The sequence below is a fragment of the Nomascus leucogenys genome, chromosome 6 (assembly GCF_006542625.1).
Source record: "Nomascus leucogenys isolate Asia chromosome 6, Asia_NLE_v1, whole genome shotgun sequence".
NCBI lineage: Eukaryota > Metazoa > Chordata > Mammalia > Primates > Hylobatidae > Nomascus > Nomascus leucogenys.
Window position 1 is genome coordinate 84,575,922 of NC_044386.1, and position 14,923 is coordinate 84,590,844.

General features: G+C 56.3%; 1 protein-coding gene across 1 annotated transcript in view; it reads right to left on the reverse strand.

Annotated features, from left to right (window-relative positions):
• Window positions 1–3,248: 3,248 nt before the first annotated feature.
• The window catches only part of IGDCC3 (immunoglobulin superfamily DCC subclass member 3), a 29,630-nt gene continuing 17,955 nt past the window's right edge, over window positions 3,249–14,923 (reverse strand). Inside the window, exons 2-13 of the mRNA XM_030814580.1 lie at window positions 12,148–12,292; window positions 11,627–11,757; window positions 10,787–10,924; window positions 9,320–9,478; window positions 8,009–8,174; window positions 7,480–7,727; window positions 7,117–7,281; window positions 6,618–6,809; window positions 6,361–6,465; window positions 5,806–5,944; window positions 5,470–5,677; window positions 3,249–5,224 (exon numbers count right to left, since the gene is read on the reverse strand). Of these exons, the coding sequence (XP_030670440.1) occupies window positions 5,003–5,224; window positions 5,470–5,677; window positions 5,806–5,944; window positions 6,361–6,465; window positions 6,618–6,809; window positions 7,117–7,281; window positions 7,480–7,727; window positions 8,009–8,174; window positions 9,320–9,478; window positions 10,787–10,924; window positions 11,627–11,757; window positions 12,148–12,292 (2,018 nt within the window). The 3' untranslated portion in view covers window positions 3,249–5,002. The remainder of the gene's footprint in view (window positions 5,225–5,469; window positions 5,678–5,805; window positions 5,945–6,360; window positions 6,466–6,617; window positions 6,810–7,116; window positions 7,282–7,479; window positions 7,728–8,008; window positions 8,175–9,319; window positions 9,479–10,786; window positions 10,925–11,626; window positions 11,758–12,147; window positions 12,293–14,923) is intronic.

The following is a 14,923-nucleotide window of genomic DNA, read 5'->3' on the forward strand; positions in this document are numbered from 1 at the left end:
AAAGGCCGGGCATGGTGTCTTACACCTGTAATCCCAGCATTTTGGAAGGCTGAGGCGGGTAGATTGAGCTCAGAAGTTCGAGACCAGCCTGGGCAACATGGCAAAAGCCCATCTCTACTAAAAATACAAAAAATTAGCCCGGTGTGGTGGTGTGGGCCTGTAATCCCAGTTACTCGGGAGGCTGAGGCACAAGAATTGCTTGAAGCCGGGAGGCAGAGGTTGCAATGAGCAGAAATCATGCCACTGCACTACAGCCTGGGTGACAGTAAGACTCTGTCTCAAAGAAAAAAAAAAGTTTAGGGTTGTTTGTTACAGAGCATTAGCTGATTGGAACAGGTTGCAGCCTTGGTTGCGGCAGATTTCTGCCCAAAGATAGTTTGCGGGGGCAGTGAGGTTTGAGGGGGTCCTTCAGCCTGAGGCCTCTGGGCTATTTGAGATCTCAGGACCTGGATTCCAGTCAGGCCACTCAGCTTTGACACCTATTTCTGCTAACCTTCCTCACTGGAACCCTGCTCTGTCATCTACCCTAGCCTGGCTGAGACTCGTGATGGTTAGGGCAGGCCCTGCCTACATTTGCATGTGTTTTGTATACAATTTGCATATATCTGCATGATGATATTTTGGTGGATTCTTTTTTTTTTTTTTTTTTTTTGACAGTCTTGCTCTGTTGCCCAGGCTGAAGTGCAGTGTCGTGATCTCGGCTCACTGCAACCTCCACCTCCCGGGTTTAAGCAATTCTCCCACCTCAGCCTCCCAAGTAGTTGGGATTACAGGCACACACCACCATGCCTGGGTAATTTTTGTATTTTTTAATAGAGACGGGGTTTCCCCATGTTGGCCAGGCTGGTCTTGAACTCCTGACCTCAGGTGATCACCCGCCTTGGCCTCCCAAAATGCTGGGATTATAGGTGTGAGCCACTGCACCCAGCCTTATTTTTGTGGTTTTTTTTTGAGACAGAGTCTCGCTCTGTCACCCAGGCTGGAGTGCAGTGGCATGATCTCAGCTCACTGCAGCCTCTGCCTCCCCGATTCAAGCAGTTCTACTGCCTCAGCCTCCTGAGTAGCTGGGATTACAGGCATGCACCACCACGCCTGGCTAATTTTTGTAGTTTTAGTAGAGACGGGGGTTTCTCCGTGTTGGCCAGGCTGGTCTCGAATTCCTGACCTCAGGTGATCTGCCCGCCTTGACCTCCCAAGGTGCTGGAATTATAGGCGTGAGCCACTGCACCTGGCCCATTTTGTGGTTTCTAAACGTTTCCAGACACCTCCCATCTGGGACTCTTAGAGGGGACAGGGGCACTGGATATTACTTGTCTACTCCCCCACTCCCACAGGGTTGACTTGAACAATCACCTCCCCAGGCTGCCCTGGGATGGCTGAAGTTGTTAAAACATCTATGTGTGCAAAGGGCCATGTAAAGAAAGAGTTTTATATCTATATTTGAGATAGTTCTTTCCTAGGATAATCAGGGAAAGTCAGCAACCTCCCTGGAGACTCAGGATAGGCGCCTTATAGGCCTCAGGGCTCTCTTGCCTGGTTCAGCATCCATAGCACCGTCACTGGTCCTGACCTGACCTCGGGCCCAGCTATCCACAGGCCTCTTCTGGAAGTGTCTGGCCAGGTGCATTCAGATGTTCTTTTAGGATCAGAACCCTGCTTTCAAGTGAAATTTCAAGAGTCCAACATGGGTTCGGCACGGTGGCTCACGCCTGTAATCCCAGCACTTTGGGAGGCCGAGGCGGGTGGATCACCTGAGGTCAGGAGTTCGAGACCAGCCTAGCCAACACGGCGAAACCCCGTCTCTGCCAAAAATACACAACATTAGCCAGGTATGGCGGCTGGTGCCTATAATCCCAGCTACTCAGGAGGCTGAGGCAGGAGAATTGCTTGAACTTGGGAGGCAGAGGTTGCAGTGAGCCGAGATTGCACCACTGCACTCCAGGCTGGGCAACAAAGTGAGACTCTGTCTCAAAAAAAAAAAAAAAAAAAAAGCCAACATGTAATAAGACAGAAAAAATATGGGAAAAAATATTGAGCTGGTCTGGGTGAGGGTGGGCAAGGAGAGTGAGGCCCTCCAGAGAGCTCCCCCTCGCCCCAGCCATAGCCAGGGAGCCCAATTTACCCACTGCTCTCCTGGTACGTTCCTCTCGAAAGGTGCCCCTGGGTTTAGAACCTGGCTTTCCAGGTCTGCCAAACCTCCTGGGTGTGAACCCAGGCTTCCAAATTCAGCAGTAGCTGCATTATACTGCTGCCTCTTGCTAAGCTTGAGGCCAGCTGAGATGTCCAGATCTTTGTCAGCATAACTGCCATTAAGCCCAGCCTCTCTCAAACCTGTCTAAGCCATAGCAGCCCCAGGCACCTGGCTTCAGGAGCCTGGACTGAGAGACAATGGCAGAACAGAGAGGCCTGGCCAGAGTCCTGGCTGAGTGCCCTGGAGAGAATCACTCAGTCACAGCCTGTTTCCTCAGCTTCAGAACTGGGAGGAAACCAGTCCTTCCTCATAGACAGTGCATGAAAAGCACACAGCCCTGCCTGGCCAGCACCTGGAGAGAGCTCAACCTTGGTGGGCTGAGCAGGCAGTCTCCTCGCTGCTGGCCAAGGAGGCGTGGAGCAGTGGTCAGAATGCAGAGCCTGGAACCTGGCGGCCTGGCCTGGATACAAACTCAGATCCTGTGTGAGGATCAGACTGATCAACTGCCTGTGTGGGATTTTGGACATTTCCTTCACCTCTCTTTTCTTGGTTTCCTCAACTATAAAATGGAGATGACCGGCCAGGCACGGTGGCTCATGCCTGTAATCTCAGTGCTTTGGGAGGCTGAGATGGGCAGATTCTTGAGTTCGGGAGTTCGAGACCAGCCTGGCCAACATAGCAAAACCTTGTCTCTACCAAAAATACAAAAATTAGCTGGGTGCACTCCTGTAATCCCAGCTGCTCAGGAGGCTGAGGCAGGAGAACTACTTGAACCCAGGAGGCAAAGGTTGTGGTGAGCTGAGATTGTGCCACTGCACTCCAGCCTCGGCAACAGAGTAAAAAACTGTCTCAAAAAAATAAAATGGAGATGACGGTCACTAGCATATCTTAGTCACGGGGAGGGGGTGAGGACTCAGGAACCGCGCCTCATGTGGCAGAGAGCTGTGGTGTATGGGGTCTGCTGTTATCCCAGGTTCTGGGGCCTGTGAGGGTCCTGGGCCACCCAGCACCCCAGCCCCTCCCCTAGAACCTGACACAGCCACCAAAAAACTCCAGGTTCACTTTGGCAACAGGACTTTTATTCAGTCAAAATGAGCAGAGTGTGATAAAACCCAAGTCAGGCCACGTGGCCCCCCAGCTCCCTCCTGCCCCAGCCCCACCCTTCCCAAGGGAAAGAGGGAGGCTCCCGAGAGAAGCTGCTTTGGGAACAGAGGGGGCACTGCCTGGGAGCTTTGTGGAGCCCTGGGCATCCACACATCATTTGGGAGAAGGGAAGGGACTACCCTTCCCCAAGTCCACGCGGACACAGCTCTAGTTTTCTAGGAAAACACCACAAATTCTATCTTCTTCAGCTAATTAACTAAAGTTCAGGGTGGAGGTGTCCCTAGAGGGTTGGGGGTCAGGGATTTTTTATGGTCTAATCTCATTCTTAAGGAATACATTTATCTTTTTTTCTTTAAAAAAAAGTTTTTCTTCTGCTATTTAAAAAAATGTTTCCGAGTATAACCAAAAATAGGTATTTGTTTCCTTGGTTTTCTTTTCTTCTTCTTTAACTAAGTAGTTCAAAGAACAACACAACAGAAAAGAGTAACAAAAAGTCACAAGAACGTAACCCTTAACACACCTTGTATAAAAATAGCTTCCGGCCATGGCTGCTGACAGTGGATGCTCCCCTGTCGAGGGGTGGATCAGGCTGGCTGGGTGCCTGAGGCTGGGGTGCTTCTGTGGGGGACACCCACACCCCCTCACCCTCCCACACACCCATCCCACACATGGTACATTCAAGGAGCCTGGCCTGCAGGACAGGAGGCAGGCGGCCAGCTGATGCCACCCTCCCAAGCCCAGGTTCCTCATGGGCATCCCCATCAAGGATGGGCTGGCTCAAAATGGGAGTGGACAGACAAGACGGGGACAGGCAGTGTGCTGGGAGGTGGCTCGTTTGGACAATTTATACTTCAAGGAACAAATTTCCTCTCATTTTTGGCTTCTTTCACATTTTCTTTCTGCCCAATCCATTTTTATTTCTGTAGGCCACAAGAGTTCCCCTTGGTGGCCTAACCGCTGGCCTCCCCTCTGCGGGAGAGGCAGATGGGCTGTGGGCAGGAGGGGCGAGGAAGCAGGTCCAGTGAAAACACAGCCCACAGAGCCAGCGAGCCTTGAGGTAGACGTTTTCTTTCACACCTGGAAACGGGGAAGTGCTTTTTTTTTTTTTTTTTAAACTCTGGACAACAGTGTGGGAAGGGAGAGGGGGTCCCCATCAAGGGGACTTGAGGTAGGAGTGCATTCGGGCTCTGTGGGGTAAGGGGGCTGAGGCCACCACCCCACTGCCCCTAGGACATTCATTCCGGCTGAGGTAGGTGCTGAGAGCCAAAACAGCAAAAATCCATCCTGAGAAAACAAGGTTGGTGGAGAGTGACAGTGTCAGGGCCCAGCTACAGCAAGGTCATCTTTTGGAGTCTAATTCACCTTCCTCTATCTCTCTCCCTTTTTTTTTTTTTTGATTTTAAGTTTCGCTTTTTAAAGAAAAATGTTAGTTCAGTTCCAAGTCACGTGGGTACCAGGCAGAGGCGAGGGGGCATCAGCCCAGGGAAGGAATGGGCTCCTGCAGGGACTGCTCCAACTCCTGATGGGTGTTGGGGCTGGGGGGTCCCTGTCAAGGCTGCCTTGGGTTTTGACAACCCAAGAGGCAGTCAGGACAGAAATGCTGGGGAGTCCCCAGGACCATCCAAATCCCACATGACAGTAGAAATCTTGCTTTTGACCTGAGAATGGCCCCGCTCCGGCCACCCTTTGGAGCCTGCCAGACACTGGCTACTGTTCCAAGTGAGCTGGCTGGGTAACCCGGGCTGCTGCAGGCCTGGAAGCCTGGCCTTCACTGAGGAGGCCGGGGCCTCCATCTGGGGGTGGTGGGGCAGCCGCCAGGCCTGCACAGGGGGCCGTGGCCTCCGTCGTCTTCCCCTCCATCAGGCCGCACCCCTGAAGTGGCAGCACGGAGAGCTGGGTCTCCTCAAACGGGGCGGGGGCTGCAGGATCCTGCTGGGGAAAGAGCCTGTCACACAGGCGTCAGCTTGAGGGCCAGGGCACCAGGCTCCAACTCAACCCCACTTGGGGCTTAGGGTCTTCAGGTCTCCCTGCCTGACTCAGGGGCACAGAGAGAAGACGTGCGGCTTGATTAAGGCCAATGATCGAGGCCCGTGGCCAAGGTGAAGGGGGGCAGGATCGGAAGGTGGCGGTGTCAGAGCCTGAGGCGGGGGTTTGTTTAAGATATGGGCACTCACTGTGGGTCTGGGATCCGGCTGCCCTGCTGCCCCGGCCCGGGGGAACAGCTGCTCCAGCTCCTTCATATCCACACGTTTCTCGTCTTGGCCCAGCTGGCCCCGCTCTCCCCGTCTCGCCCCATTTAGGGCCAGAATGCCAGGGTCCCTCTGGCTCCGGGGACCCTGTGGAGGGGACAGCTGGTTTTCCACATCCTTACACAAGAGGACCCTAAGGGTGAGCCAAGAGTTGGGGGAAGGGAGAGAGAAAAGAGACAGAGGCAGTGAGCCCACACTCACCTTCTCTAGGCCTAGTTCCCCACACACCAGCCCAGCCCCTCTCCCTGGCCCAGGACCCACCTGCCCCTTTGGCCGAACAGGAGGAAGAGGACACAGAAGATGATGCAAGTGACCCCGATGTGGATGCCGATGACGATGCCTGTGGTGGACGTCTGGTTGGCGGCCTCCTCCTTCCGGCAGTCACATGGTGGGCTCAAGGCTGGGGACAGGGATGGGTTGGAGGCTTTGGCTCTCCAGGTCTGAAGCATTCCCAAACACTCAGCCTCTTCCTTCAGCTGCTCCCACTCCCAAGTGGGAGTGGGAACACCCTTTGACTTTGCCTACAGGACTCCAGCCCAATCTTTTTGGTTCTTTTTACCAGATACTAGGAATAGCATGGACCATTTCATCCTTGCCATAGCTTTGTAAAGTAGGTACTATTATCCCTGTATTATAGAGAAAACTGGGATCAGAGAGGTTAAGTAACTTGACCAAGGTCACACAGCCAGCATGTGCATGGCCAAGCTTCAAACTGTGGTCTAAGCCTGTGTTTTCAAGTGTGGCACATGCTATCTCACCCCATTACTTTCCCTGCTTCCCACCCACTCAGCCCCGCACTCCATCCCCAGCCCTCACCTGTCCTCTCAGATGCTCCCCTCAAAGACACAAAGCGGACTGTGGCATTGCCATCTCCATGCTGGTTGTAGGCGAGCAGCTTCACCTCGTACACTGTAGTGGGGTCTGGAGGAAGGCAGGGCAGATGAGCAACTGCCCCTGCCCCACCACGTGCTCTGTCCTAGCCAGGAAAGGGAGGTGACCCCTGTACGCCACCTCCTGGCCCTCAGCGCAGCACCCTGCCCAGCCCCCTAGGCCCTGGGCTGTGTCTGCCTCACCGAGCTGGCTGAGGTTGTAGGAGGAGACGGTTCCAGGCAGCAGGATGGGGCCGGTGAAGGAGGTCTTGCTTGCTGGGCGGTAAAACAGCTTGAAGCCGCCCTCGTGCTGGGCCAGCCGGGGCCAAGGCTCCCACAGCAGCTGCAAGGAGGAGCTGCCCAGGACTCGCACTGACAGTGGGGGTGGGGCAGGGGCTGCAGGTAGAGAAGGAGGCCATGATGTGAGGACCCAGTGGAAGCTCTATCATCTTTCTACCTTCCACCTGTGACCCCGACCCCCAAAAGCCTGACAGCCCTCTGGCCTCTGGCCAAGGGCATGTGCTTATGAAAGCAGCACCTTCCTATGAATTAGAAAAAGAAGCCCTTTCCTCCAAGTAGACTCAGCCCTGACAGCCTCAGGGCTGGGCACCCTGCACAGCGCACAACCTGAACAAGTGTGTATGGTGGTTCTGCTCTGATACCCTGAGTGCCTGTGGTTTTGTGCTCCACACCCAGGCCTCACCTTCACCCAGAGTGCTGGCTAGGGTGGGCACAGAGGCTGAGCTGGCCCCCCTTGGTGTGTAGGCCTTGATGTAGAAACTGTAGGCTGTGGAGGGCTCCAGGTCGCTGACCAGGTGCTGAAAGGTGCTCTTGCTGACTGCTTCCTGATACTCCAGCTCCGGTGGGTCTGGAGAGGCACAGGGTGGGCAGGGGAGTGTGAAGGACTGGGGGAGTCCTGCCAGCATTGGTGAAATGAGGGCAGCCAGGGTGCCCAGGGGGGACAGCGGGGAGAAGGAAAGGGAGGCATCGGGTCAGGACGTGCAGGATTGGAAGGAATGAGAAATAGTGAATTAGAGGAAGGAGCAACAGAGCTGGCCACGCGCACCAGCAGCCTTCCTGATGTGCAGGACGTAGCCGATGATCTCCTTGGTGTTGGCCAGCGGCTCACTCCAGGACACACGCACCTCAGTGGAAGACACAGAGACTGCCCGCACATTGCGGGGAGGCCCGGGGAGCCCCTCAGCCCACAGTACGGTCAGCCTGGCACTGGCCTGTGATGAGCCCGCACTGTTCTCGGCCACACACTGGTAAATGGCTTCATCTTCAGGACCGATTCCAGAAATGGTCAGTGTGCTGCAGGGGAGAGAGACAGCCTCAGGTTCCCTCCTCCCTAGAGGTTGACCAAATCTCCCCATTTGAGAGATGGAGAAACTGAGTCTTTCCAGGAGACAAATGACTTGTGTGAGGTCTCCCAGCAAGTTGGTGGTGGAACTGGGACTCCAACCCAATCTCCAGACTCCCAATTCTGTGCTGTTCCGTGGCAGGAGGTGCACAGTCTACTCAGGCCACTCACTCCAGGCCCCCCTTTCCCTGCTCTCCCCTGGTCCTCACCCCAGCACACACCACACACATACCTGTTGTTATTCTTGAGCCTGACATGGCCTCCTGGCCCCAGCACCTGTCCATTTTTCAGCCACGTGACATGAGGTGGTGGCTCACCCTGGGCTTGGCAGGTGAACATGGCTGTGGTCCCAGCTGGCCTGGAGATGGACTGGGGATGCTGCACAAACTCAGCTGGGGCTGCGAGTAGAGTCAGGAGGGTGGGGGCGCAGACAGACACAGCTGTGAGTGATGGCATGAGGAAGGGAACAGGGGATGCGACTGGAGATACACAGGCGAGAGGTAGGCTCCAAACACACATCTGCCCCCTGGAGACTCCTCCAGGTGGGGCCCAGCCTCTACTCCTGCCCAGCTCAGGAGATTGCCCACTTCCCTCCGCCCCAGGGAGACCCGAGAGGACTCCTTTTTAATGACTGTTTAAAAGACTGACATTTGTATCCGAAAGCAATCAAGCTGAGCTCCCTGTTCAGGAAATTGTTAAATAAATAAATGTGCTAATAGGTTTGGCTGCACCTCCTGAAAGCGGTAATGATGGGGAGATGGATGAGCCTCAGTACCGGGGGCCCCCTCGCCCCCACATTCAATTCTGCTCTCCTCCAATCCCAGGCCTCAAGCCTCTATTAAAACCGGCAAATGAAATGCTCCATCACTTTCATTTGGACAGATTAACGGCACATGGAATGCTAAACAAACGGGCATTTAAGTTCCTAATTCTCCCACTTCCCACCCTTTCCCCCGGTCTCCGGTAGGGAACAACCACAGGAAAACCCTAAAAACGTTCATCCAAGCCCAGTGCATGGGGACAGTTAAGCCCCAAGGCCAGAGGCCGATGGAAGGACCAGGTTAGCAGCAGGGCCCCGCCCGGCGGGAGGGGAGGCAGCTCTGCGTGCACAGTGAGGCTGCCGGCGACAGCGTGAAAATGACAAGCAGGCCCGGAGCGCACAGGCAGGCAGGTGTGAGCATGGACGTGCCACACGTGTGAATGAAAACAGCACGTGGGAAGACACGTGTGAGCGACACAGGTGGGGACGCCAGCTGAGATGAGAAAGTGGAAATGACTCCCCGGGGGGAGGGGTGCTGACGGCCCCCGGAGGGCACGCAGGGGCCGGTGCATGACCAAGACCATCCACCCATTCCCAACGCAAGCATTCCTTGGGGAGAATGCACCGCCTTTGGCCTCGCCTGGGGGTGGGTGAGGGGCGAGGGGCAGGACGAGGGTGAGTCCAAGAGACTGGGGTGGGACAGGGCCCTGGGGTTGGGCCTGGGCTGGGAGGAAGGGACTGTGCGGAGATCCCTGCCCTCCTCCCCAGGGTTGGCTTCCATACCTTGCACCACCAGCCGGCCCTGTGCCGTTCTCCTCACCCGGGTGCCAGGTCTGTTGGCTGCACAGACGTAGACGCCAGAGTGCTGGACCGTCACGTCTGAGATGATGAGGTTTCCCGTGCCCAGCACCTGGATGCCCTCCACCCCGATAGGGCGACCATCTGCGGAGGACGGGGGGGCGGTGATGGGTGAGGGTCAGATATAGATATAGAAGAAGGAAAGTAAAGGAAAATTCCAGATGGCTTGCCCTTCCTCCTGTCTTCCAGGGAGCCCCAGTCTTTGACTCTGCCCCTTCCCTCCTAGGCACCTTAACATGGAAGAGGCAGCAGAGAGCAGCACAGAACCCTCGCATCTAGCAGCGGAGACCCTGTCCTGACCCTAGCATCACCACTGACTCACGGGCTACCTGCAAGGCCCTTCCCTTCTGTTTCACAATCTGTAAAGGAGTCTGTGTTAGACTGACGTTTCCCAGCCTGGTTTGTCTCTCTGGATCCATGGTCAAATATCCATTCTATGCCTGGATGGTAAATCACATTACAGTGCCCCTGTGACCTGGTACGGGGGGGACCTGGTTAACTTTGTTTCCCCAACTTGTTAGACCAGCAGGCCATTCCTTCCCGCTTGACAGATCATGCTTTGGGAAATATTGGACCAGATGGTCCCTGGAGTGTCTAGAGGTTCCTCCTAATGGTGAGGCCACCCTTTCCAGCCTCTCCCAGGGACCCGAGCCCTTCCCCCACCCCCACCAGGATCAGATTAGCACAGTCAGAATACAAGGAGACAGCTCCCCATTCAGGCCCTGAAGTGGTGAAATCTACTCCATTATCCTGCCTGCTGCCCCCTCCCTCCCCATCACTCAGCTGCTACAATGTGGCACAGTCTCCCTGTGAATGCGGCCCCACCCCACCCCCTCCAGAGTTTCCTTCCCGAGTGACCTTTCTGCTCAGACAATGTGGGCCCATCTGCACCCTTTCATTTCTCTTTCAGCTGCCTGGGGATTTAGGCTGGGGGACTTAGGGGGCCAGGCTAGAGATTGGGGGGGGCCAGAGTGAGGGTCTGACAACTGGCTGGGATTTTTAGGGGCTTGGGACTGCACAGCTGAGGAACACGGCCAGGGTATAGAGGGCAGGAGTTAGCAGGAGGGGACAGATTCTGGGGTGCTGAGGGCTACTGAAGGGTGCTGGGGTCCCCGAGGCCAGGGTGAGGGGAGGACTGCCGGGACTGGACAGGGTAACCCAGGGAGCTGAGCCATCCTTGCAGGGGGGAGAATGGGGTGGGCTGGCGGGCCTCCCTGGTCCTTCCAGGAGAGGGAAACTTACCCTCTTCCCAGGTCACAGGGATAGAATGGACCACCACAGAGAACAAACAGGATTCCAAATTCCCCTGGAGCTGGGTGAGGAGTCTGAGACCGGCCCTCCCAGGGGGTGGGACAGGCTGGGAGGGGCAGGGGCTGTGGGGATGAGGCTCACCCAGGCGGCTCCAGGACACAATGGGGCGCGGGTTGCCTGTGGCGACACACTCAAGCACCGCGGTCTGGTGCACTGTCAGGGTGAGGTTCTCAGGCCCCACGAGGATGGCCGGCTCCTTGTAGGCCCCAGAGCCCGAGCCTGGGAGGAAGATGCCACATGTCCTCACTTCAGCTGGGGACTTTCCCGCTTCCTCACCCCACCCACAGCCCAGGACACAGCAGGTGGGAAACAAACACCAGCCCAGAAACCAGGTCCTGTGGGCAGAGAGATACTAGGGGACCAGGACATTTCCAGACATCCGTCCCTCTGCTGCTGGCCCTGCAGGGCTGCCAGCAATGGGGAAGTCCTGGAGATCAGCATAGGATGCGATTCCCAGGGGGAAATGAGCCAGAGATCCAGCCTTAGATTCCTGTGCACCCTCACGCCAGGCAGCACAGAGCCCGGCACTCTGCACGCACGTGGCTGAGAAGGCTGCAGAGGCCAGCTGAAGGGAGTTGATCTAAGGGTAGGGAGGAGGAGGAGGCCGGGTGGGGAGGTTGGGGGAAAGGGCTGAAGGACCCTCACCTGACACAGTGAGCCTGGCACTCTGCACGCACGTGGCTGAGAAGGCTGCAGAGGCCAGCTGAAGGGAGTTGATCTAAGGGTAGGGAGGAGGAGGAGGCCGGGTGGGGAGGTTGGGGGAAAGGGCTGAAGGACCCTCACCTGACACAGTGAGCCTGGCACTCTGCACGCACGTGGCTGAGAAGGCTGCAGAGGCCAGCTGAAGGGAGTTGATCTAAGGGTAGGGAGGAGGAGGAGGCCAGGTGGGGAGGTTGGGGGAAAGGGCTGAAGGACCCTCACCTGACACAGTGAGCCTGGCCCCGTGGCTGATCCGGATACTGGCGATGTTTGAGGCCACACAGTGGAAGATGCCACTGTCCTCAGTTCGAAGTCCTGTGATCTGCAGGACCCCCTTGGGCAGCAATGTGTACCTGTTGAGGGGAGGGACATAGTTGGCCACCAGCACAGCCATTGACATAATCAGCCACAAAGACTCTGGGCATCCAAGACACAGCCCAGGACCCAAGCACTGCACCGTCCCAACATCATCAGACACACACTGGGACTTTCGAACGTGGACACACCCTCAATTCCAGCCTTGACAACGATCGCACACATCCTCAGACACATCCATGAGCCTACAATCTTGGCCCAGCAAGTCATGTGGTTACCCCGTCTAAACTGCGGCTGCAGAAACACCACTATCTCAGGCACCTGTGGGCACCAACTGCAGCTCCCAGAGCCGCGGGCCGTCCTCCTCTAAGGCCAGAGTCACTGGCCACCTCTTTGTCCTCCCTCTGTCTTTCCCACACGTGGCTCACCTCTCATTGTCCGTGTCAATTGGGACTCTGTTCTTCTCCCAAGTGATCAGGGGTTTGGGAAGCCCATGGATTTGGCACTGGAAGCGGGCCACACCACCCTCCTCACCCACGGTGGCCTGGGGATGCACGTGGAAGTCCGACATGGCTGGGGGAAGAGAAGTGTATGAGTGCAGTGCGCTGCTGAGGGGAGGGGAGAATGGGCTGCAGTGGCATCACAGGCACGGAGACCTAGAGCCCACTCCATCAAGGGGCAGGAGTTTTCCTGCGAGGGCAATAGCTTGGGGGACCCATCAGCACTTACCCCAGCCTCCAATAGCCAGGAAACATCTCCCCTAAGAGGTGGTATAGGCTGGGCAGGGATACTTTGTAAAAAGTCTGGACAAACTTCTGGATAACAAACCTCTAATGAGGAAATCCTGGGCTGTTGGGACTTCCCTTGGAGGCCTTGGTCCCCAAAACTGACCCATGAAGGCCAATCAGACAAAGCCCTGCTCCCGAGCCCCACACCCCACTTTTTCAGCAGCTTTCAGATTTGTTTTTGTAAATTCTCCCTAAGGCAGGCAAGGGCTCAGATCCTCAGTGCTTCACATTTTATAGAATTGGAAGCTGAGGCTCAGAGAAGGGAAGCAATTAGTCCTGTGTTGCCCAGCAGGGACACTGGTCATCAGGCCCTGGTTACCAGGGCCCAGGAGCTTTTTTTTTGGTCCCTCCTCCTCCTACCCCTCCCACCCCCAGTTCATCTGCAGTCTCTCGATGCACCCCAAGAGGGTGTTGCATCCATCCAAGGTGACAAGCCTCTCAGAAGACTGTCAGACCTACCAATCTACATTTCAATGTGTCATAAATATTCAGGGACCCCTCCCCACCTTTCGGGGATCTGAACTAACTGCTTGAACTCTGGTCTGCAGAGATTATCAGTGCAGAGGGGCTGTGGTGCACCCTCCCCTCCCAGTTACAGGCTGGTTAAGTGTTCCTGCCCACCCCCGTTTCCACCCATGCCCAAACCCCACCCTGTAATGCCTGGGGAAGGAGCCCCTCCCACTCGGGTTCCCAGCTTCAGCACCAGGGCTGCGATTTCATTAAAATCCACTTTGCTTCAAGTGCGGGAAGGCGGTACACCATCTGTCCAGGCAGGCAGCCCCTCGTCTCAGGCACTCCATCAACTGGGACAGTCACTCCCCTCCCAGAGGAAGCCCTCCCCCACAGCAGCAGGGACACTGGAGCTCGTCCTGGCTCCTGCTCCTGGCTCCCTGGTGTGGGCAGGCCACCCTCCCCGTGGCCCCCATGCCCCATCTCAGGCCCCCTCAATCCACCAGCCTGATCTGGCCTCCAGGGCGGCCCAAAAGGCGAGCCTTTGTGCCCTTCCACCCAGAGTCTCTGGGGGCTGGCTCCTTTGTGGCGTGTTCTCCATCTCATTTGCATATGGTTCATTAAATATAAACATGCATAAAAATCCCCGCCCTGCCTCCTCGTCTTTGAGGGCCTCCTGGGAGTGTGGCTGATGGGTGTGTGTGCCTCTTTGTACATGTGTGCGGGGCTGTGTCTCCGTGTATGTGGTCTGAGTGTCTGTGTCTGGACGGGAATCCGTCCACTGCTGTGGTGGGTGTGTACCTCTGGTTCTGTGCAGGTAATCAATCACACACGTCCCCACGTAGGTACAGCCCTTATAAACAGTAACTTGGGGCCCTGGGGGTGGGAGTTGGGGGCAAATTTCCCAGCTGGTGCTCCCATCAGGCTTGGTGAGAGGATCCCCAGGGAGCACTGGGAGGTGGGCCTTCCCGGCCTCAGGCCCAAAGGCTGTGTTTGGCCAAGGGAGGTAAGCCCAGGGGCTTGGGGGAGGGGGCAGAGGTGCTGCTGGAGCCCCTCTACTGCCTCTAGCCCTCCACCTCCAGGAAGGCAACTGGATGCCATGAGCCCAGGGAGTGGAGAGGGCACCCAGGCTCCCAGGTCAGTTGTCTGCGTCCCCCAGGCCCTGCTCCTTCGAAGATGGGGAGCTGCCAGCCTCCTCTTCACTCCAGCTGGAGAGGAGCTCGCAGTCCCCCAGGGACCTGGGGTGGGGACTAATGGCTCTGCTGACTACAGATGCCTCCTCATTAAGGAACGAATCCTTTTGTGCTTGTAGCCCCATTCTGGGCTCCCTGGAGGCGCCCAGTGCTAGGAGCTGGCCTGAGGAAATATACAAGGGAAAGGGCTGCTTCTTATCAGGGCGCTGGGGATGGAGAAAGTCTGGCTTCCACTGCCTGGCTCCCTCCTCCTCCCCCCAGCACTAAGCAGCCACAGCACAGTTGGACATGGCGCTAGAGCTGGAAGGGTCACAGGTATGGAGCCAGTCTGATAGCCGTCACTGTGCATAGTGCGACTGACTCCTAAGGGTTCCCTGGGGACCCCTGGATGCAGTTAAGTCCACCTCCTGCTCACATTTCCCTTCCATCAGAGCAGCACCTTGCTGTACCTCTCTATCAGCTTTACTTGGTTACAGTTCTGCTAAACATTTAATTTGAAGGGTAGCTTTGCCTTTAAGAGTAACTGAAAACCATGAATCTGAAGCTAATCTCTTTATTTTAGGAAAGGGCAACTGAGGCCTAGGCTCTCTGCTGGGATGTCCCTTAGTTCTCCAGCAAGTTTCTCACTCTCCAAGGCCAGGTAACCGCAGAGTGGACTGCATGTTGGACTAGCTTCTTCTCACGGTGTGGAGGAAAGGTAATGAGCTCTAGAGAAGGCTCTTCACCCCCACCCCTGGGAGCCCAAGAGAGGGTGCACAGGTGTGGTCCAGGAA